Raw genomic sequence first — 23,456 nt, 5'->3', positions numbered from 1 at the left:
TCAATGGGACCAGGATTCCATTCCAGATTCAAATCATGCCATAAGCATATTGAAATATAACTGATTCAGAACTGGGGACTATGATTTGTGGGTTACGGAAAATGTCTTTGGCATTTTAATGGGATATATTTTCAGTCTCAGCCAGCTGCCGACAGGTGGATCTAGGGTGACCAGATAGCAAGTGTGAAAAATCGGGACAGGAGGTGTGGTATAATAGGTGCCTATATAAGAAAAAGCCCCAAATATCAGGACTGTCCTATAAAATCAGGACACCTGGTCACCCTAGGTGGATCAGAGGCGAGGACAGAAATGTTGTAGAAAGAAAGGGCATTAATGAGCCCATTATTGGTGCCCATGCTTCAAAAAGAACATTGACATATTGGAAAGGGCTCAGAACAGAGCTACAAGAATGATTCAAATACCAGAAAAACATGCCTTATAGTGAGAGATTTCAGAACACAATCTATTTAGTTTATCCAAGAAAAGGATAAGAGGTGAATTGAACACAGTGTACAAGCACCCAAATGGGGACAAGATTTCTCACAGAAGGTAACTCTCAAATTTAGCAGAAAGAGGTGTAATGAGATCTGTTGAGCGGAACCTGAAACTAGACAAATTCAGACTAGAAATAGGGCACACAAAAAATTAACACTAAGTGTAATTAACTATTGGGACAACTTACCTAGAGATGTGGTGGATTCTTCATCACTTGAAGTCATTAAGACAAGCCTGGATATATTTTTAAAAGATATGCTATAGATCAAACAGAAGTTACAGGCTTTATGCAGAAATTAATGGGCAAGGTTCTACCTGTGGTTTGTGTTATGCAGAAGGTTTGTGTTATGCAGACCACTTGATCATAATGGTCTTAAAATCTATCAGTCTACAAAACAATCAGAGAAAAGGGGAGACGAGAGAAGGAAGGAAACTGAGTCTGAAAGTGAGATTATATTGATTGATTGATTGATATGGGATTTATCTGTTACCTGTACTCAACAGCCACTATAGGCACTACCCACTGCCAACTAAAATGTAACAAAAGGACAAAGCTGTCCCAGAGCTCTAAACACAGCACTCTTTAGCTTTCAACTGCTGTTTACAAATCCGTATTAAATTAGTAGTAAAAGAAGAAAGGAAATAAGACTAGTAAGTAAGAACTTGCCTCTATATGGCCACATGTAAAAAACATTTACTCTCATCCTGTATCTTTCCTGATGCAGTCTCTTCCTCCTTTAACTACCCAGCCCAAGCTTTTAAGGGTTTTGTTTTTAAAGACGGACAAACCTCAATAATGATATCTAGTTGCTTGTTTTTAGTTTTAGAAGAGCTGCTCCAAAATAGGCTGTGAATTTAAAATTCTGATTGTTTCTTCATGGCTTGCCTCTTGTTTGGGGGCAGGACCCTGCCAGGGTGCGACTTGTGTGGGCCACTAAAAAAAAATTGATTTTCATTTTGACCATTTCAAAACATTTTGGCTTGAGTTTTTCATTTCAAAACAACATATATTTTGAAATGTGGTCAATATAAAAAACCTCTCACAAATAAGGGTGAAAACCCCCAAAAAAGGTCAACTCGCTGTTGACTCAAAATTATTTTTTGTGTTTTTCAATTTGATGAAAAATCTTGAAAAAAATGGTTTCAGGTCAGATCAAACTGGATTACTTTTTTTCTTTTTCAGTTTGGTCCCCAAATTCCACACTCATTTAAATCCAGGAAGGAATAGGAGTGGGTCAGGCCACCTGTCCTTGCAGAAGGCAGCAAAGGCAAAGTTCTACTGCACAGAAGGCTCCATGCCAAGGTTTGAACCTTGAATGATAAAATATTTGCCTTTCTTCTATAGCATCTCAAAAGTGCTTTATAAACCTTATAAGTTAGTTAACTACTATTGTTCCAATCTTACATAAGGGAAAATTGAGGCAGAGACGAGGACAGAACCCAGACCTTCTAGCAACTAGTTTTGTGCTTTAGCCGTGAAACTATCCTTAAGTACGCTCGAGATAAGTAAAGAAGGAACATAAAGAGTTCTGAAGAAAAGGAAATCACCATTTTCCTAGAGCATCATGGTAGGGAAGGAAAGAAGAGTCCAAGAAGAGGCATTGCTATAGAGGAAATGAAATAAAATCACAACTAGTGGAATTTACTAGGGGCCAGGCAGGAAGAAAAAAAAACCAGTTACACATCAAAGCCTTTCTTGTAGATGCCCTCCACTTTGTTGTGGATACAGCATGCTAAAGTTTTGCTCCTGATTTCCAAGCTGGGAGTCCCCTTTCTCACCAGACCTCAGCTCTTCTTTGAAGTTCCATGACCCTAAGAGTGTATAGCTAAGAGACATTCATTTATGCACAAAGGAAAACGGGTTCATGAACTGCAAACACGTTACCAAGTTAAATATGCCGAAAAGACAAGTAGCTGGGTCTTACAATCTTCAGTCAGCTGGACTGTTGGTTTTAAATTTAAAGTTGCTTTCAAGGATAGCATGAGCTAGGAACCACCTCAAAGAGAAATGGTGTTCTTCAAGAGATAACAGGGAACACCACTAAGCAAAGAGGAACGCATGAGAAAATAAAGAAACTATATAAAAGAGGGAGGAAAAATAACCAAGGGAATAGTTCAGACCAACTCCGAAATGACAGACAAAAGTAGCTTGATGATTCAGTTATATAACAGCAGTTTCAAAAATGTGCTATGACATTAGAGATAATCCCTTGCTGCAGTTTAAAGAAAATCTGGATGGAAAGACAACTGTGCATTTCGTACAAGAAAATAGTCTAAGTGCTGAAAGAAAAACTGGAGAAGTTTGTGGTTTTGCACCTAACAGCACTGTCATCAAAGTTATATTTAGTAACCTGTTAAAATACTTCAAAATGGCATTTGTGAAACTTATTCCTAAATAAGCACAACATGGATTACTGAACTTCTTATGAATACATCGTGGCTAGCCTCCCATGTGACATACTCAGACGCCTCTGTTCTCAACGTGACGCACTGAGACCATTCAATAAAATCCAGTTCATTTGACAAAGCAGCCCAAAACATCACTAAAAGAGTTCAATTTAGTGTCTGGGAGAAAACCAATTGCCTGTAGCACTGTGAAACTAGGTAGTGTTCACCGTTGCTGTAGGGCCTGATCCTGAGAGGTGGTGAACCCCTCCAACTTCTGTTGGCAAATGCAGTTTTCTGAGTTTAAGAATACCCAATAAATCACTAAATGATGTGGCCTTTTCTTACTATTCCATAACCATATAGACTGAACAATATTTTCTCTGGGTGCCTGTGATCTTTAAGGCCTTCCTTTGGCTCCAATTACTGAGTTTGCTGTTCACATACTCTGGCAGACTTCACCGACTAATTCCTTTAAGGATTCAAGAGTTGGGTATAGGGGAAGGTCAATGCAGCACTATTAAGCCTGCAATATAGGGCAGTGTCACTTACAATCATGAATGTGTATCACACTTCCCTACTCTCATGATGGAACTGTGGTCCAGTATTTCCTGGGAAGAACAAGTAAAAATAATAAGAAAAATGCCATGCCTAAATCATAAGTCACTCAACTGTGGTTTAAGTTGAACAGAAAGGTTTTCAACACTTAACAAATCTCACCTTGTCAGAATAAAATATAGCTTCTCCTTCACTATCTCTGCAATTTGTAAAAAGGTGGAAATGACACCTTGGGATGTGTTGATTAATTGAAATCATTTATCCTTAATAACCATATATTTAATCTCAAACTAGTTTTCTTAGAGCAGTGGTTTTCAAACTTTTTTCATTTGCAGACCCCTAAAAAAATGTTGAATGGCAGTGTGGACCCCTTTGGAAATCTTAGACATAGTCTGTGGACTGGCAGGGGTTCACAGACCACAGGTTGAAAACCACTATCTTAGGGGCTTGTCATTTAAAGTTCCCATTGTAAACTTCTTGTAGATACCAACATTTTGTGCACGGGTCTGGAATGGGAAGGTTGCCAGTCATGTTATTCCAAACAGCTAAACTCTGCACATGTTGTGTCCAAACAGAACTTTCTATCAGAGAGCAGCTGAGGACATCTCTATTTAGGTTAGTAGGGTTGCTCTAATTGCTGGGTTTCAGACGTTCTCTGAAGGCACACAGAAAATATAGGTACCACTTGTACTGTGTTAGGAGCTCTATTTTTTCAGATAACTAATTTAATATTAAGTAAAAATCTTCTGAGAGTTTTATTAAACATTGCTTGTAAAGATTAATTGGCTGCAGCGGTGAAGAAACATACATTATTTATAGTCATAGTCCAAATAGTAAAAAGAAAAGGAGTACTTGTGGCACCTTAGAGACTAACAAATTTATTTGAGCATAAGCTTTCGTGAGCTACAGGTCACTTCATCGAGTTAGTCTCTAAGGTGCCAGAAGTACTCCTTTTCTTTTTACGGATACAGACTAACATGGCTGCTACTCTGAAACCAGTCCAAATAGTTTACATGTTTCCTTATTGGCCTTCAAAAGTGCAACAATGCCTGTGAAATCCCTAAAACAAAAATCTGCCCATGAAAACAGCTCCAAAAAAAGCAGTTTCTAATGTATGGAACCTTAATTTAATCTTACACAATTCTGATGTTTGGGGACAATTTTTGCAAACTTCGTTGTTATATTGAAATTCTCTGGCCTGCGTTAAACAGGAAATCAGACTACATCTCAGGGTCACTTCTGCCCTTGGAATCAAAGAATTAGTATTGTAGGAGGGCCCAAAGTCCCCAGTCAGAACAGGACTCCACTGCACTCTGCACTGTACACAGGCCCCTCCCCTGAAAAGGTTATCATCTAATTTTGAAATCTGTTCTATTTACATTTATCACTTTCACTTCCTGCTTTAGCTGATACATGTTTTAAATGGCCCCTCTAATGTTTTAAAATGACATTTGGCATTAGAACTTGAGAGGGATGAAGTTCATCCATATTTAAGATATAATTCCATCTACGCAATAGTACAAACATTGCCTCACAGTTTAAATACCAGTAAAGAAAAATTCCCCCACAGCCACCAGCTTTTATTATAGGTCACTGATCACAAAGTAGCAGCCTTTTATCCTAATTCTACCTGTGCACCCTAGGACTGGGCTACTCCATGCAACTGAACAACACTAAATTGAAGGTAGAGAAGAAACCTAAAGACATGTTCTGATTTGTGTCTGTGGGACTCTGGCAATTACCGGACTAAAAGCTGGGGGACAGACACCCAGCTACAGCTGAACAGCACACAGTGTAAGTCAGCAATGTGTGTGTGCACAACAGGGCCTTAAAACTCACCTTGCACTCCTCTGGTCCTTCTTCAGTCAGGGCCTTTCCCCCTGCACTGAGTTAGAGCAGCAGCTGGGGTGTGCGCAGGAATTCAGACTCCTCCAGCCCCAGGGTTGCGGCGGGGAAAGAGAGAGAGCTCCTCTCCCCTGGGGCTGCAGCAGGGAAAGCGAACTCCTCCAGCCCCAGGGCTGCGACAGGGAGAGCGAACTCCTCCAAGCCCACGCTCTCACTCTCCCCGCCGCCACCCAGGAGGTGTTCTGCGTCCCACACCAATTATTGGGTGGGGGAGACTATGCCCCTGCTTGCCCCCCTTCTGTATGCCCCTGGAGCAGCCTATGGGCTACTCTAACTTACATTGACCAAAAACAGTCCCAAGGTGCGGAAACTGCAGGCTGGGATCAGTATGAAATCGAGCTGTCCTGTCCAGGCCTCCTTTATGCAGCACCTTTTCTCTGCCATGCTGCCCGAAAGAAGGGAGATGGAGGGGCCTAATATCCTCTATGCTAGTTCTCTGCCGAGAAAGGATCCTCCTTGCACTGAGGCTGGATTACACTGGCTTTAAGTGCAGATTGTACCAGCAGTACAGGGCAAAACAGCCTCACTCTTTAGATCAGGCTTTTAGCCCTACAAAGAGAGCAGTCAAACTCAGCATCCCACTGTTTAAAACACACCACATGAATCTAAGCATGCACAAATGTCAATACTAATTTCCCCATTTATCATCCACTATAACAATGAGGAAGAATAAATGCACAGCTATTTACCTCTAGAAATGTGTTCCTGCTGGGCACACTGTTTAAGCAGAGCACTGGAGAAGCATTTCTCTGCTTAATTCCATCAGTGAAAAATCTGGTTATCATTGTGACAAAGAACCACATACCCATTTAAAGAATGTATTGGGTAGCCATGTGCTCCTGAACATGGGGAGCGTCCCGGTTTTCACAGCTTGCCTCTGTGTTTCACCGGGAACCTTGTAAATCCCCCAACAGACTGTTTATGAGAAAGAGCTGCCAGACAGCTGCGCTGGTGGAACTGATGCCATGCTGGGTAAATGCTTAGGCACTCTAAGGACCACCCCACCACAAGCACACTCCACTCTGCCCACTGAGAAATCTCAGAATGAGCACCCACCTCCAACTGCACCTTCCCCTGCAGGCAGAGTCAGATCCGTGTCCTGTCAGTCTGGACAATGCTGTGAACGATGAGCCTGCAGACAACTCATTTTTTACCAGTATTACTATATATAGGTGGCTGTCTACCACCCTTGGCTGGTATCCATGCTTGTGCTCACCTCTGCTGCACCATGGGGAGCAACAGATTGTGGCAGGGCTTGACAGGAAGGACACAGAGGACTCAGAGTGAATGCAAGAGGGAGATTGTGGCAGCAGAAAAGGGGGAGGCAGGAAGTTGAGTGCTCAAGAGAGGAGAGAAAGGAGAAGAAGACTGACAGACTGGGGAAGGGAGAGAAGGTGAGCGGGGTGGGGGGAGAACTGAGGAAAACAAAAAAAAATGATAAAAGCACAGAAAACATAAGATAGAGGAGCAGGCAACTTCCTCTCTTACCTTCCCCAGTGGCCAAGTCCCTCTTATGCACACCTTTCTTGACTCCATCCAAACTATCCCTTATGAAACCCATAAATCTAACATTTACATTACAAATATATCCTCTATGTAAATGCATGTTTATATGTCATTACCATTCCTTTGAGCAATCTAGTCCCCAAAAATCCAGGAAATGGAGATTAAAGGCTACTGCTGTCCCCAATTCAAGCCCTAGAACCTAGATACCACAGGTTATTTTGCTGCAGTGTGGGATTTTACTAGCTTTTGCGAAGTAACATTCAAATCCTTACATGAATATATTTTGGTAGTAATCGGTACTGCACTTAATACAGTAAAACATTCCAAAAGCTAACACTTAAATTCCTCTGTACATACACAAACACAGACTTACAAAGTCTCATTGCCAAATTTGTGAACAGAGTTCTTATATTAGGATCTATTCCCTAAACTAACATTCTTGATTTTCCATTTATTTCCAAACTATCCATTTTAGGAAGGGAAAGGAAAAGAAGAAATACATCTGTGGGTGAAAAAGAATGGTGTGTGTTTAAGGGACAGCTTTGAATATAACTATGCTGCAATTTTCATCTTTGCCATCATTTTTCTGCTGAGAAAAATAAAATTGATAAATAATTGATGGCTCTCTTATTTACTCTGTTCACCAAGAGGATGGTAAATGCCAGTGTCAAATATATTTTCAATGTTGCATTTGTATTCAGAAAAAAATTAGCAATTCCACATACTCTCTTTGCTGTATTCTTTCCAGTTTTAATTTCCCTGTAACCTACTCAACCCACTTGAGTGTTAACAGACATGTTTCCCCTGCAGCACTGACCACTAAATGCACTGGGGTTAGACTGTACTGACAGGAGATTTTATAACAAAGGGGGAAATGTTTCAGAACTAATATATTTCTTCTAGTTTTAGGATGGATACTACCCTTTTCTTTTTCCTGACATTTCCACATTATGCTGCACATTTTGATTGAGGACAGAGGCAAGCAGACAGTCTCAGAAAGAGCAGAATGAGAACTGCATAAATTTAGAGGACGGCAGTTTGTTATCATAGCAATTAAAGATGTCTTTTTGATAACATCATCTTGGAATTAGCATGAATTGTTTGGCTGAGAGTCACTCAGCTCAGCCATTACATTTTAATCCTTTTAATTCAAATAGCTTTTTCATGAAACACAACAAAATCCCCATACAACATCCCCCAAAACAACAGTATTAGCAAAGCCTATACACTTAGCCCTGGTCTGCACTACAGAGTTACGTCAATGTGAGGCAGTTTACTTCAACCCAACTTGGTAAGTGTCTACACTAAAATGCAGCTCCCACTGCGGTAACTTGCCTGAGACACCAACTCAATAACTCCACCTCTGCGAGAGGCGTAGCACTTAGGTTGATGTAACTAGGTTGATGCAGTGTCACTGTAAACACTGCATTGCTTACATGAACTGTTGCTGCCTTTCAGAAGCCATCCCACAATGCCCCACGCTGAATCGGTGCAAGCACTCATGGTGAGGACGTGCACTGCTGACACAAGGAGCATAGTGTGGACATGCAAAAGCAGTTTAATTACTGTGGTGGCTGTATGCCAATGTATCTTAGGTCAACTTAATTTTGTAGTGTAGACTTGCCCTTAAGCTACTTCAACATTCCATTCACCCACTACTGGGGTTTAACAGTTTAAGTATGTGCAATCAGTGATTGCCAATGACTCTCCCTCCTTTTAAAAGGGACAAAAAGAAATGAAAACACAGGAATCGTCACAGCTAACTAACGCATGGTGGAAAGATCTGTACCACAGTCACTGGGCCACATGCTGCTCTCCTAAAGATAAAGCCACAGGATGGTAAAACAAATGTCCCAGTACAGAGGTAATGAGTGTGGCTTGCAAATGGAATGGATCCAGGTCAGTGAAGCAACCTCACCAATCCTCAACCTACACCCTCCTTCCCCAGCAAGCTGGGTTACTTGGAAGCCTTGGAAGATTTTCATTGCCTCCTTTCCCCTGTGTTCTAAATCCCTTATTATTACAAGTTGTGGGCAGGATAGCAGGTGCAGAGGAGAGTTACTGCTGGTTCTACAGCAGCCACTTCTCATTGCACATCCATCCAATCCCCAGGAAAGCATGCAGCAGAAAACAGGCACCTCCCAGCTCAGCCCACCTGGTATTTGTGATGATGAAGCACAAATTACTAAGAACTCAGCTTGACTCACAGATTCCAGATAGTGTTTACAGAACTGGCAATTAGTAGGGGTCTACTTAAATAGCAGAGAAATCACACATTTTTTGGCGGGTTGGTCATAGCATACATTTCGCAGATGTTTAACACATCTGCGAAATTTGCTATTTATGCGTGACCAACACACAAAAAATGTGTGATTTCTCTGCAGCATTTCACAAACTGGGGGCCCCAACCCAAAAGGGGGTCATAAGCCAACTGTAGGGGGGTCCCGATATTGTCACCCTTACTTCTATTCAGCTGCTGTTGGCAGTGATGCCTGAAGCTAGGCGACTGGAGAACAGCAGCTGATGGCCAGGCACCAAGCTCTGAAAACAGCACTGCCGCAAGCAGCAGTCAAAAGTAAAGGTGGCAATACCATACCCTGCCACCCTTACTTCTGTGCTGCTGCAGGCAGAGGCACTGCCTTCAGAGCTCGACACCTGGCCAGCAGCTGCTTCTCTCCACTCTGCCTTCCGAGCTGGTCAGCTAGAGACCAGATTTCACAGTCCATGATCGCGATTTTCACATCTGCAAATCTGGAAGTCCCCTAGCAATTAGACTCAAAACAAAATATTTTTATTGTGAACTGAGCACATTTTATATGGAATCACAGAGACATAATGAACATGAAACCTCACAATGCCAATTTTGCATCATTATTTTGCAAAGAAGAATCACTCTTTAAACTTAGATAGAGTACTAAAGGAAGAAATCTTCCAAGGCCTCTGTTTTAGGCTCCTTTGCCCAGAGTCCCATGGACCTCAATGGAGCACCACATTGCAGATCCCTTTGCCCAGCTGAGAACGTAGAAGGACTACAATATTGCAAACTGATATTTAGGGTGACTAGTTAAGGCGGATGCAGGGATAAATATAAAATAATCTATAGCCCTCTCTATCAGCTAGTTATCAGCTTCTGCTACAGCCATCATGGGATGTGCCATTGCTACAATTATTTCTGCAACCACGCCTTCAGTTATTGACAAGAACAACTTGGCAGTTGGGAGTCTCAGGTACCTCCCATATGCAAAAAAGAGCACAGCGTTATTCTCCTAACAATACAAACAGATTACCTATGAAGTTAGGACCAGGTCAGTCTGTTTATCAGAAGGGACTAGAGACACATTTTCCCCCACCTACTATACACATACCGATTTACACGTCCTGTGGCCAGGTGTGTACCAATGGAGACCAGATTTGCCTTGCACACATGTTTTTAGAATTCTTGCTCATATAGGCAAAAGGTATGTCTACACCTCCTTTGTTACCCTCCTTCCCCTACAGGAAGTAGAAGGCTTCCAAAGTCCCTGGGCCACAAACAGAGGCCAGAGCAATGTCCCTCTGACTGCTTTCGACTCTGCAGGGAGTTCCTCTGAGGATGTCTTGGTTCACTGGAGCCACTAGCTGGATTAAATTAGCTTGGAATTTTGGTGCAGGATATTAGGTCCAGCTCCATACTTGGGGAACTTCTATTGCCTGTTATGGCTCATTGCACTTTAATAAACGTCTTACACTCCTTTAGGAGGGAGGTATCTAAGAGGACTTTTTCTGTAACATAATAATGTTTTCTACCATTTTCCTGTTATGTATATGGTAGATCTAAGTTACTCATATGGTGCCCATCATAGCAGTATCTGAGCACTTCACAGTCTTTAATAAATTTACCCTCACAGCTGTTCTCTGAGATAGAGAAGTGCTATCATCACTATTTTATAGCTGGGAATTGAGGCACAGAATGGCTCACTGACTTGCCCTAGATCACACAGGAAGCTTGTGACAGAGCAAGGAACTAAACTCGGGTCTTCCAAGTGCTAAGCTAGTACTCTGATCACTAGACCATCCTGTGTGTGTGTTTCATAGAAGAGAAATCTTCATTAGCTGTCAGAAGAATAGGTCCGAGGATACACAATTGAACTATTCTGATTTAATCCAATGGGAGGCAAGCTCACACATGCACACTAACCAATTCATCACAAGGGGATGATTTGGGGTTGGGAACAATTTTAGCCAATAGTAATACCAATGTGGCCACTGGAAACTTAGCTTTTTTAGTTATAAAAATGATTTAAAAATATGTCCAGAATCTGGAATTATACGGATGCTTCTCTGATATCATAGGACATTATCATTAAAAGGTGATCAGGAACAGAAGAGGGAAAAAAACTGTCAAGGAGAATCTTCCTCCCACTTGCTGCTTGTTTATTCAGAAAAAATTAAGGATTAGGAAAAAAGTAAAAGTCCACAAATTACACATTAATTGAAAAAAAAAAGGCTCTATGACATCAGGAAAAATATCTAGTCCCTAGATTGCATTTCTCCCCAGAGCGTTATAAAATCCACTGAGTTTACATGACATAGTGGTTCCTCTACGAAGCTGCAATAGAACTTACATGGTAATGGCATATTTGTTTAATAGTGAATCACAGAGTAAACAGGCTGATAAAACCAAGCATTGTAGTTAACTTATTAGGCTGCCCAAGAACTGTTGTAAAGCAGTGAGGTCTGATCCTGACAGATGTTGAGCATCCTAAACTTCCATTAGCTCTAATGGAAATTTCACCTCAGTCAGCACTGCAGGATCAAGCTCAAAGCCTGGAACGCTGTTTTTTTTCTTGGTCACCAGCTTCAGAACGTCACAACTCCTCAGGCTCATGGGATGTCACAATTAGGCAGCTGCTTAAACATATGATTAGATTGAAACATTTGGGATCTGATTCTGTAATCCTTGCTTTCATAGGTAGGCCCTCCAACTTCAATGGGACTACTCATGTGAGTAAGTAATATTCAGGTGAGTAAGAGCTGCAAGATTGGGCCCCGGTACCAGTCCAATGATTATGAGCCTGATTCATGCCAAGTAATACTCAGGAGTAGTCAAACTAAAATCAATGTAATATTATAAGGAAGGTATTGCACAAAGAAGGGCTGGCCCTGGATATGGGGGTGGTGTTGGAAGTTCCCCTGGTGTACACCCACTGACTCCCCCTAGCAATTGGAAGTCCTGAATTATAGCAAGAATGAACTCCCACACTTTCTCCTTGTATAAAAATAAAAATAAAAAAAGGATGACATCTGAGCCAAATCAAGCATCATTTCTCTATTAAAGGCATTCTTAATTCTCTATTTACAGTAAAACTAATCAGAGTACAAATATACTAAATGAAAATATTTACCTGTTGTGAATAGGTCCTCTGAACTTTGGGTCAAATTTCCTTGGTTCACCTGCATTTAAAATAAGATATTATAAAAAACAGATCCTGGTAAAAATATGAACTATGTTCTTTTAACAGCAGTCCTTCAGGAACATCTTTCCAAGATGCCCAGTGTAACCCATTCTAGTAAATTAATTCTTAGGAGCAATACCAGTATCTCATTGCTTACTTTGACCTGCTCTGTGATTGCAGCAGAGGTCAGAGCTTTGGGGTATCTATCTATCTTAGGTACTTATATAGCCACCATTACTTTAGTACTAAACAATCTTTAACGTATTCATCCTCACAACACTCTTGTGAGGTAAGGAAGTGCTGTTACGTCATTTTACAGATAGGAATGTGGCAGAGACAGTCTGATCTGCCCAAGGTCACACAGGGAGACTGTGGCAGAACAGAGAATTGAACGTTGAACCCGTGTCTCCTTAATAAGAAGTGAATGCCCTAACCACTGGATCACCCTTCAAGAAAGCTAATGATCTGGAGCCATGTCTGCAGCTCCCATGCAGCTACAGAATCTATATGGAGGCTAACAGAATTATGCTCACCCCAGGGTTTTACACCATGCTGCTTGGGATCAATGGCTTTTACAGGAGCCAATGCCACATCACAGCAGTATGGAGGGGTAATATACGGTCATTAGCCTACAAGGGGATTAACGTTAGCTCAGTTTGCCCTTCCTTTGCACAGGTGCTCATAGGAGATAATGAGGCAATCCTGGAGACTGCGGGCCAGTCAAGTTGCCCAGCAGGCTGGGAAGGAAACCTCTATGGGTCTGATTTACCGCTGCCCTTCATCTTCTGTAGTCATTTATACCAGTGCAAAGTGAATGGAACATTACATCCTGCTACTTGAAATAGGTAGCAATTGCACTGCATGATTTCACTGGGTGTCAAGCAATGGTGAATCAGGCCTGGATGCTTGAAACACAGAAGGAGAGGACATTCTGTAGCATGGGTGCTGGAACTAGGAGTGCTGCCACCTCTCCTGGCCTGAAGTGGTTTCCATCATATACAGGATTTACAATTTGGTTCAATGGATCTCAGCACCCCTAGTATACAAATTGTTCCAGCACCCCTATTCTGGAGTAAGAAAGATGCCAAACCTCATACAGGAGTGAAGTGATGACACAGGCTGGAGTTTCTGTTATTATATTGCAGCATCAGATGAATTGTTTTGTTTGCTTGTTAAAACTGTTTCTTGCTGAATGCCCTGCTGAAAGCCTCAAAGAAGAACACAGGCAACTTTTGTTGGTTTTTAAGGTTTTTGCTAATCCACCTGGCAAACCATCCTGCCACTTACACTCTTTTATTCTGCCAGGCCCTGCAGGCCTTGTTGTGACAACAAAATCCACCACAGACATCAATGGGAGCAGTACATGAGAAAGGAGCGCAGGACTGGGCTGTATGGTCAACAGCAAGCCTCACCCCAGAGAATGGCAAGCTTGTAGAAGTGCTATTTTTGATAACAAAAGTTTAACTGTATCAGGGCTGATATATGGGCTTGAGAATGATAGTAACAAAAATAAACATCAGCTATGATATAAATGATACCAGTACCTATAACCAGATATTCCTTGCTACAACTTCACTGTTATCAGGCGTCTGTTAACAAATTAATCAGAGATGTCTTATGAGCATAAGTTATAAAATACATCTGGCCAAAATAAGGAAAGTAGTGTGATTTTTTTTAAAGACGTTATCCATGGCTATTTCTGCAGTTATTTTAAACAGAGCACTCTTCCCAATGTGTTTCTTCTAGAGTCATACTTCATAACAGAGAAAATGTTCAATGCTGTTTCAATTCCTTTTGGGCTTGTAGCTTTATTCCTATAACTACTCACTGAGAATATAATTGCAAGTGTTCGTTTGAAATAAAATGGTTTCTTTGCAACTCCTTCCCCACCCCATGCTCAGTTAAAAAAAAAAACACAAAAAACCCAAAACCATTTGATACCTGGTATTTTGCAGATTAATTCAGGTTTCAAATTAAGCAGAAAATTTGCTTTTGCTGAAGTTGTGGTTTTGTTCATTAAACTCATAATAAGCCCCTGAGGGTTTGGAAGAAGCAGTGTGAAACCAAAAATGAACATTCTTCAAGGAAAAAAAAGAGCCAAGAAAAACCTTAATTTAAAATCTCTCACTGAAAAATATAGCATCTTTCTCATGACCTCCAAAACTTTCTCTTTTCTACTGGTTCACTCCTATTTTATCAAGGCTCATTCTGAGTGTTATAGTAAATGTACCTATTTTTCTAGACCTCTTTCCTCCTCCTCCCGCCCCCTAAAAGACCTATAGAATTTCATAGGAATGAAATCAGCAAAGTTCTATAGATACTAAATAGGCTTCTACAAAATTCATTCTAAAACCCACAGAATTTAATAGACAGTATGATATTTTTCAAGGAATTTGAAAACCAATCTCCAAATTCTAATAGAAAATCATACCCCTGCCATAGAATTCTATAGGGCAACTGAAACATTACCTAGAAAGGATCTCATTGTCTATTAAGGTCAGTAGAAAATTCCCACAAAAGCAGTTCTGCTAGCTTTACTGGTCTGTCTTTGCTTTTCCTCCCTCTATCAGCACCTGTCTTGAGTGGCTGAGGCTCAGCCTCTCCAAGACATAATGGGACTCCCAAAATCCACAAGCAGCCTAGTCTTGTGCTATCTGAAAGATTACCTACTTCTCTCTAAAATGTTAAAATATATTTTAAAATACATTACTACTCATTTTTTTCATGCAGAAGGAAGAAAAATACAGCTTTTGTACACAATACTATCTATATATATGTATTACTACAGCACAAATTCCCATATCTATCTAATGCATTACAAATAGATTATATACATGTGCCAAACATGTTTGCTTCATACAAATGAAAAAAAATAATATATAAAAATACAATGTACATAAGATTCATGACTGTCTTCTCAAAATTCCTTTTCCAAATAGACTACACATTTAAACTTTTAATTGTACTTTCCTCTCTCTCTCCCCGCTGGAATACCTGATATAAGCAGTTTGTATCTTCAGAACAGCTCACCTAATCCCTTCTCCAAAACAGCACCATAAGATAAGGCATTTATCTGTTTTCCAATGTTTTAATTTAACAGCTTAAAAAGTTACCAGTGCTATTTTAACCCAGCATTATATTTCATCCAGAGTTAATTTTAACTGCTATGTTCTTTAACAAAACTTTGAAGATTTGTAATAATTCCATTGGCTGACTTCCCATTTCTGATGTAAACTAGCCATGTGAAACATTAGTAACAACTTCAATTAGTGTCATTGTCAAATCTACCTGACAACTTCAACTCTCAAGGCCCAGATCCACAGAGGTAAAGCATCATCCTAAACCCCAAATTTAGGCACCTAAATCCCAGTTTTAAGTAACCCTGAGTTCAACAAACCCCCCACCTTAGCTACTGCCTAATTCTGTAAACACCTAAACTGACAGCACAAAAATTTGCAGGGTAAGAGTTCTTAAGGCGCCTACCTTTCTGCCTCCGGGCACATGAGCGCTGCTACTTCACTCTGACATCCAGACACCTAAGCCCCAGCACAATCCAACAACCTGGGAAGTTAGGTGTTCACCTGCCTATTTTCTCTGCAGGGCCTTATCTGGTAAGTGTCCTCGGCGCACACCTACCAGATCAGACCCTATTCGAAAGCCTGGAAGTGGAGGAAGAGGTGGTGGTCATCTTATAAGTAGGGCTGTCGAGCAATTAAAAAAGTTAATCACAATTAACCATGGTTTTAATCACCTGGTTAAACAATAATAGAATACCATTCAATTAAATATTCTTGGACATTTTCTATATTTTCAAATATAGACTTGGGGTTCCAGCTTCCACTCGGAGCTCTGGGCTTTGTGGATCCTATTGTTATTCCAATGATTTCCTAGGGGTCTAAAAGGCGTTTCATTAGTCAGGCTAAGTCCCTTATGGATCCAGACCCAAATTCCTTAGGCCTTAATTCTGCAAGCCCTAACGTATGCAAGGAACTTTGTACGTGAGTAGTCCCATTAGGTTCTTGTGCCTAAAGCTATAAAAATGCTTAACTGTATGCAGCATCAGGGCCTTAGTCTGCGTTCCAAACTATAATCCTGGTAAAAAGATTATGGGCTAAATCTGTCCCCAATAAAATTCCATTCACTTACCTGGACTAAAATAAAGGATGAATTTAGCCTGGTAGATTTTGCTGTTTCCTTACAATGATGACAGCTAGAAAATTATGTTTTCTCTCTGTATGGCACAGCTGATTATGAGAGAAGTGTGAGACAATGTAGTATAAGGCCTGGTCTATGCTACAAAGTTAGGTCAACATGAGCCGAGTTAGGTAGAATTAATAATGTATGTGTCTACATTACTGAGTCCCTTCCGCCAACCCAAAGGGCTTGTAAAGTCAACTTCTGTATTCCACCTCTGCGAGAGGCGTAGCACTTCAGTTGACAACCACGCGTCAGTATGGGGATAGTGTAGACACTGTTGTATACAAGTCATTATGAGCAGTTTCTCATGCCCCAGTTACAGAACAGACCTTCCCATTGCATTAGATTAAATACATTCTGTCACATGGTCCAGTCCCTGAGGCCCTAGCTACAAGGGTAGGTGCTTACTACTGTGACTAAGCCCACTGAACCTACCCTAGTCTGCTGAGTATGAAGCATACCCAAGGTCTGCTGGTTTCATTCAGGTTTCAGAGTAGCAGCCATGTTAGACTGTATCCCCAAAAAGAAAAGGAGTACTTGTGGCACCTTAGAGACTAACAAATTTATTTGAGCGTAAGCTTTCATGAGCTACAGCTCACTTCATCGGATGAAGTGAGCTGTCGCTCACGAAAGCTTATGCTCAATTGAATTTGTTAGTCTCTAAGGTGCCACAAGTACTCCTTTTTTTTTTTGTTGGTTTCATTCAGAAGTTTCTAGTGGGTAACTTTTGACAGTATAGATATTATGGATTTCCAAAAGAGACATTGTGAATTGTTTGTATATTTCAAAGCATACATATACACCTATATAAGACTTCAATAATAATTGCAGACTTTTACATGTTTACAGTGACTTCTTGCTTTACTGTCAGCTGAGCATACATACAAAATGAAAGAAGTAACCACTGTTAATACAGGGAGAAACATACATTTCAGTTCATGTTACTGAAAAGAGAGGTATGTTTTGCAATCAATATTTTGTTTTTTAAATGTAGGGACTCTTACAATTGTGTTTAAAAATTATAATGATTCTTCCAATATGCAAGAGCATGAGCTTTTGGAGCAGGTAATTTCATTCTTTCTCCAAACAGATAAAGCTGACTCATTGTTGATCTATGAGGGGAACACATATGGGTATAAATGAAGACATACTGTGCGGGTTTGGAGGTGCGAAATATAACACTAAATCCTAATATGCACTATAACAGTATTGATTGTTGTTTTGTGTGACCTATGTTTAAAAAAGTGTGTTTTAACTTTTGGCCAAATTCTACCCTAAAATAAGCACACACACAACTTCTGTTGTATCCAATGGAATCTGAGCCTGCTTTTAAGGGGGCAGATTCTAAGAAACCCAATAGTAAACAAATGTCATCTATATTTTTATTCTACCAACAAAAGCTAATGAAACATGACTAGATCTCATATCTCATTTTAGAGACTATTTTTATTAACGTGTTTTTAAAACTAGCCCACATATCAAATGCTAATTTCACTGGTACAAATCAATATATAAACAGCATCTTTTAGTCATCCCAAGCATAGCAAACTAGCGGTTTTTGGCTTACCTCTTGGGATGTAATGTGTTGGCAATAACATAAGAAACTACTGAAGGGAAAAGTGTGAGATCAATAGGCAGTTTGTTCACCTAGCTTATTTGTTTTTAGGGCCGCTTTTAAAATAACTATGCTAAAAGTAAAATTCTTCCATTTACACCTAAATGCAAAAGAGCTACTAAAGAAAAATGCTTAGGATGAGTCAATTTATCACAAGTTCTCAAAGCAGTTCTGTGACCAGTGATAACAACTTTCCAGAAATCTATCTTCTACAGGTTAATAATGAGAACTAAATTAAACCAGTTTATCAGTTCTGCCTCTCACAAGAATTCAGAAAAGATGTAAAATAAAAGACCCCTGAAAATGTCACTGTTTCTCCAACAGGTATTCTAGATAGGAAATGCAGGACGGTGCACAAACAGCTGCCAACGTCAAACAGTCTTTACTTTGTTGCCTGTGATACTTAGTCGGACAGAGCAGCACTACAACCAAAGTTCCAACACAGAGACTGTCAGTGGCAGAGGGACTCTGCGGCAGTGAAAAGAGGTAATACAGAAGATAATAAAGGCAAGTCTGAAAGTTAAACCCCACCTATAATAAACACTTACAGTAAGTTAAACCAGCAATGACATCCATCTAAGTAACAGAGAAATAAGTCATCTACCATAATAAAATAACTAAGGAACAGCATCAAGTCCATGCGGTGCTCAAATTTACAACCTTTACGTCCATAAGATTTTAGCTGCTGTACAAAAAGGAAATAATTATTTACACACACATTTGTATTACATAATATATATGTATAGTTAATGGAGTTATGCCAATTTACACCAACTGAGGAGCTGGCCGTGTGCGTGCATATGTGTAAATATTCTCTTTTCAAACATTGTCTAAAATCATGTAAGCAATGAGGTTTTATATGGTCCACATTCTTCAGACCCTGGGCCAGTAAATCTGCCATCTTTGAAAACTGTTTGTTCAGTTCTGCCTCATTCTTGTCAATCATTTCATAGCAGCATGTTGCAAGCTACATTTCCACAGTATTTTCACTCAAGTATCCCAGAGCTCTTTCCACAAACAAAGAGTCCAAACTGTAAAAGCTCAGCTGCATTTGCATTTAAAAAGCCGGACTGGCACTGCAAAAGGCAGATTTCCAACTTCCTTTTTGAAGATAATGAAGATAAAGTCAGGATGTAATAGTAGTGTATACTCTTTTAGTGAACATTTCAATGTGCATTTTAGTTTCCTCGGTAATGTTTAAATATTGTGCCACCCACTAATGCCGATGAAGTTAGGATTCCATCAGCATTTCCATTAAAACCCCTGAATTCACATTATCTGGTTTTATAAAGTATCCATAAAATATGATCATGCTGGAAATAATAAAAAAATATCTTCCATGACTGACAGTACCCTCTTTTCCCACCAGGGAGAAAAGGCTGATCAGCACCTTGCAGTATCAAGCTGTAAAGTAATAATGTTATGGTGAAAGATACTAATGGCTCGCACACGAGAGATCATTGATACATAAGCACACAGCATGAAACTATCCATAGAAAGAGTTTGAGATGCCACAAAGCAACTGCCCTTAACTGTTTAAGGGTACTACTGCATGAGTTAGGGCACTCTTCTTTGTACGGTCTGTTAGGCCTTTCTGAGGCCAGCTCTACACTAGAAACTTTTGCTGATATAGGAAAATCACTCAGGGGGTGATTTTTAAGACATTTCTTTACTGGAAGAAGCCCTAATGTAGACACAGTATACCAGCATATTAGTGCATTATAGCTTATTTTGCTCACGGGGAAGCAGCATAAGCTATACTGGTAAAAGCATTTTTCTGCTGGTATAAACTGCACCTACACTAGGAATGTACTACACCACACTATCAGCGTAGCTATCCCAGCACACCTTTTCTACTGTAAACGTAGCCTGAGCCGCTTTTGTTTTGCAGAAGCGGCTACACAAAAGGAAGGCTAATGGCCTGCCACCTTTCCAGCCCATTCATTTGAGGGGAGCCTTCGGACTTGAGGTTTACTGGGTGTAAAGTGAAGAGGCAGCAGGAGAAAAATGGGACCATAGTATGTTTAAGCAGTTGGATACTGTGTGAGTCTTGGAGAGAGACGGGGCCAAGGCAGCTGCTTCTTGGACCAAGGCAGTAGTGCCTGATCTGCGGTTCCCGCAGAAGAGAGCTGCCCATGTGCAATTTCCTGGCACTGCTAGTCAAGGGAACCAGACTCGTATATTTTATACATAGGTGTTTTCTTAGCAGAATTTGTCTGACTTCATGTCACTAACTTCTGCTCTAAACGGGCACCTGCCCAACAAAGCTCCCAAATCTGCTTTGTCTTGGCAAAGGGGCAACAACAATGAAATGTACTATTTAACCTTATTCCTCCCTTTCCAAAGTTTCCCCCAGTCTTGGGTTGGATGTCAAGAATATTAGCTGGTTCCTACCATTCTCTACAATCTTGTGGAGGGGAAAGCTGGCCTAGCATGGACTGACGCCATCTGCTTGTTTAGCTTTTAATTAGTCAAAATGTTCAAGTTTGAAAAAATATCTGCGGCATATAGACAATATTCATTATTCTTCAGAACATGTGCTCAACACGGTGAGCCCAGTCTTGTGTTATAACAAACCCACTGACGTGCCAAGTTACAGATACAGCATGGTGTCAATGCGAGAGCCTCGTATATTTCTGTTAACTATGGGGAGCACTGCACTGCAAGCTGCTGCTACAATACTGCTGTATAGAACATTATTCACTGAGCAGCCCTCAGTGCTGTACAACCAAATCTGAATTAGAACCCTTAGTTTAATGTCAGTGCTAAGGTTATCGCCTGCCCTATTTTACCTTACTCAGGGCTTGTCTACACTTGAAACTCTGCAGCGGCACTGCTACAGGGCTTCAATATAGACATTACCTATGCTGACAGGAGAGCTTCTCCCATCACTGTGATTAATCCATCTCCCCGAGAGGTGGTAGCTACGGCCACAGAAGAAATCTTCTGTTGACCTAATGCTATCTACATGGGGATTTAGGTCGGCTTAACTATGTCACCCAGGGGTGTGTGGATTTTTCCAGGGGTGAGGAATGTAGCTGGGTCAATCTAATTCTCTAGTGTACACCAGCCCTTAGTCTCTGCCACACTGTCCCAATTTTTGTACTCTTTCTCCTGCTGATGTTCTGCTCTTACATTGCCTCTAACATCAACTGCTTGCTCTTTCCCTGTCCTTCCCTCTCCATCCCCATTCCTATTGTTCTTTCCTCTCCCCTTGTTCCCATCTGCAGTCTTCTCTAACAAATCAAGTCCACCCTATTCCTGGTCACCAGTCTTTCTCCTATCGGCCTTCTGTCCAACTTCATTGTCATCATTAGTAGTATTTATTATTGTATTATTGTAGCGCCCTGGAGCCCCAGTCACGGGCCAGGATCCTATGGTGCTAGGTGCTGTACCAACACAGAACAATGAGACAGTCCCTCCCTCAAAGAGCTTACTTCTTGATCACTCTGAAGTCACTCCATAGAATGCAGAGCTCCCTACAAATGGCAACTTTGGGATTGACTGTGGCATTTCTTTTCTCCAAATGGCAGGAGGCTCTTCATTCAACTTGGCTTCTCAGCACTTGTACAGGCATCAGGGACAATATGCAGCACACTGTTCCCAGGGAGATGTCCCTGGCTAATGAACAGGAGCAACAAACAGGGAAGCTTTGCGAGAGAATTTTCCAGGTGAAGGAGGAGAGACTATGTGACAGGACAAACCTGTTGTGCCCATTTTGGTGCAGTTAGACAAAGATATGGCCCTTCGTTTTCATTTTCACCAAAAAGTCCCCAGGTTTTACAAATAGTAGTATTCAGATGTTACCAATTTCCACACAATTTTGTGCCAGTCAAGTACCTGAAAAGCACTAATTACACTAAGAAAATCTAATCCATTACTTTAGGTGGATATGTTTATGTTAATAATAAATTAGTCCAAGTATAAATGCAAGGCTGCCTGTTAAAGTAAAGCAATGTAGTGAAAGATACAGATGCATATGCATATGTGTATGTACTGTTAATGCACAGTTCATGAAATGTATCACAGCATTAACCTGCTTTGACTTTGAATACTCTTACATTTCTCTATTTGTTGCTTTTTTCTGTCCTTCTGTCCTCCAATATTTACCCTGGAAATTGTGAAGTTAATTTTAATTTTTTCAAATAACACTGTCAAGTTCTTCGCAATTTTTAACAAAATAAAAGCTAAATACAAAGCGGCATGGTCAGAGTGGAGCTCGAAGAAATATATTTTAAAAGGTGCCTTTACTCATTAACTAAATTCAGACTTTGGTCTCATGCCTCATATCAGAAAAACCTTATCAAAATATTCACAGGCACAGTACAATAAACACAGCAGACTCCATGACTCTGTTTCTTCTCTTCCACCCCAGTAAACCCCTAAAATATAATTTTTACCACAAAAGAACTTTGGTAGTTTATAGCTCTGGAGCCGCTGTGTGTGTAGCAATACAGCTGGCGAGTACAGGACACAGGCTATGTTGTCACCCACAAGCCATTTAAACCAAGAGTGAGCCCAGAACAGAAGGTAAGGGCAAATTGAGAAGAAACCTCATAACTTGTGCTGTGGAAAGGCCTGCACTCTGTATTGCCTCAGTTTACGGCGTAAGACCTTCCATAGATTAAACATTTTAAAAAATAACTTCTTTCTGGTATGATTTAGAACCTGTAACTTTACTACATACCAATACACTGTGGCTTACTACCTACAGGATACTAGACCGAGTTTATTGCCCTGTGTAAAGGCAAAAAGAAAAGGAGTACTTGTGGCACCTTAGAGACTAACCAATTTATTTGAGCATGAGCTTTCGTGAGCTACAGCTCACTTCATCGGATGCATACCGTGGAAACTGCAGCAGACTTTATATACACACAGAGAATATGAAACAATACCTCCTCCCACCCCACTGTCCTGCTGGTAATAGCTTATAGATAATAGATAAGCTATTACCAGCAGGACAGTGGGGTGGGAGGAGGTATTGTTTCATATTCTCTGTGTGTATATAAAGTCTGCTGCAGTTTCCACGGTATGCATCCGATGAAGTGAGCTGTAGTTCACGAAAGCTCATGCTCAAATAAATTGGTTAGTCTCTCAGGTGCCACAAGTACTCCTTTTCTTTTTGCGAATACAGACTAACACGGCTGTTACTCTGAAACCTGTGTAAAGGCAGTGTCCACCACCCACCACCCAAGAACATCCCAGCAAAAGGAAATGGGACTTAGAGAGGGGAAAATCTGCACCCCCTCCTTTACGAGATTTACAGATTACTCACCCCCCGCCCTCTAGGAGCCGCCCAATCCCCACCCACCTGCTGGGGTAGGGTACCAGGTGATCAACACTTGCTCTGTCTCTGCTTC

The 23,456-nt window shown here is 40.7% G+C and overlaps 1 protein-coding gene across 12 annotated transcripts in view; it reads right to left on the bottom strand.

Annotated features, from left to right (window-relative positions):
- SLC44A5 (solute carrier family 44 member 5) overlaps positions 1-23,456 on the bottom strand; it is a 183,419-nt gene that overhangs the window by 67,384 nt on the left and 92,579 nt on the right. For 7 of the 12 annotated variants that reach the window (XM_073357318.2, XM_073357317.2, XM_073357327.2 and 4 more), the window contains exons 1-2: positions 13,572-13,724; positions 12,234-12,282 (exon numbers count right to left, since the gene is read on the bottom strand). The exons of 1 other annotated variant lie outside the window; for it this stretch is intronic. In XM_073357318.2, the coding sequence (XP_073213419.1) occupies positions 12,234-12,282; positions 13,572-13,632 (110 nt within the window). In that variant the 5' untranslated portion in view covers positions 13,633-13,724. Of the gene's footprint in view, positions 1-12,233; positions 12,283-13,571; positions 13,725-23,456 lie in introns of those variants that run through there. 4 more of the 12 variants (XM_073357319.2, XM_073357321.2, XM_073357320.2 and 1 more) reach the window with 1 other exon arrangement.

The sequence above is a fragment of the Lepidochelys kempii genome, chromosome 8 (assembly GCF_965140285.1).
Source record: "Lepidochelys kempii isolate rLepKem1 chromosome 8, rLepKem1.hap1, whole genome shotgun sequence".
Lineage (NCBI taxonomy): Eukaryota > Metazoa > Chordata > Testudines > Cheloniidae > Lepidochelys > Lepidochelys kempii.
This window is presented reverse-complemented; position numbering and strand designations above follow the sequence as displayed.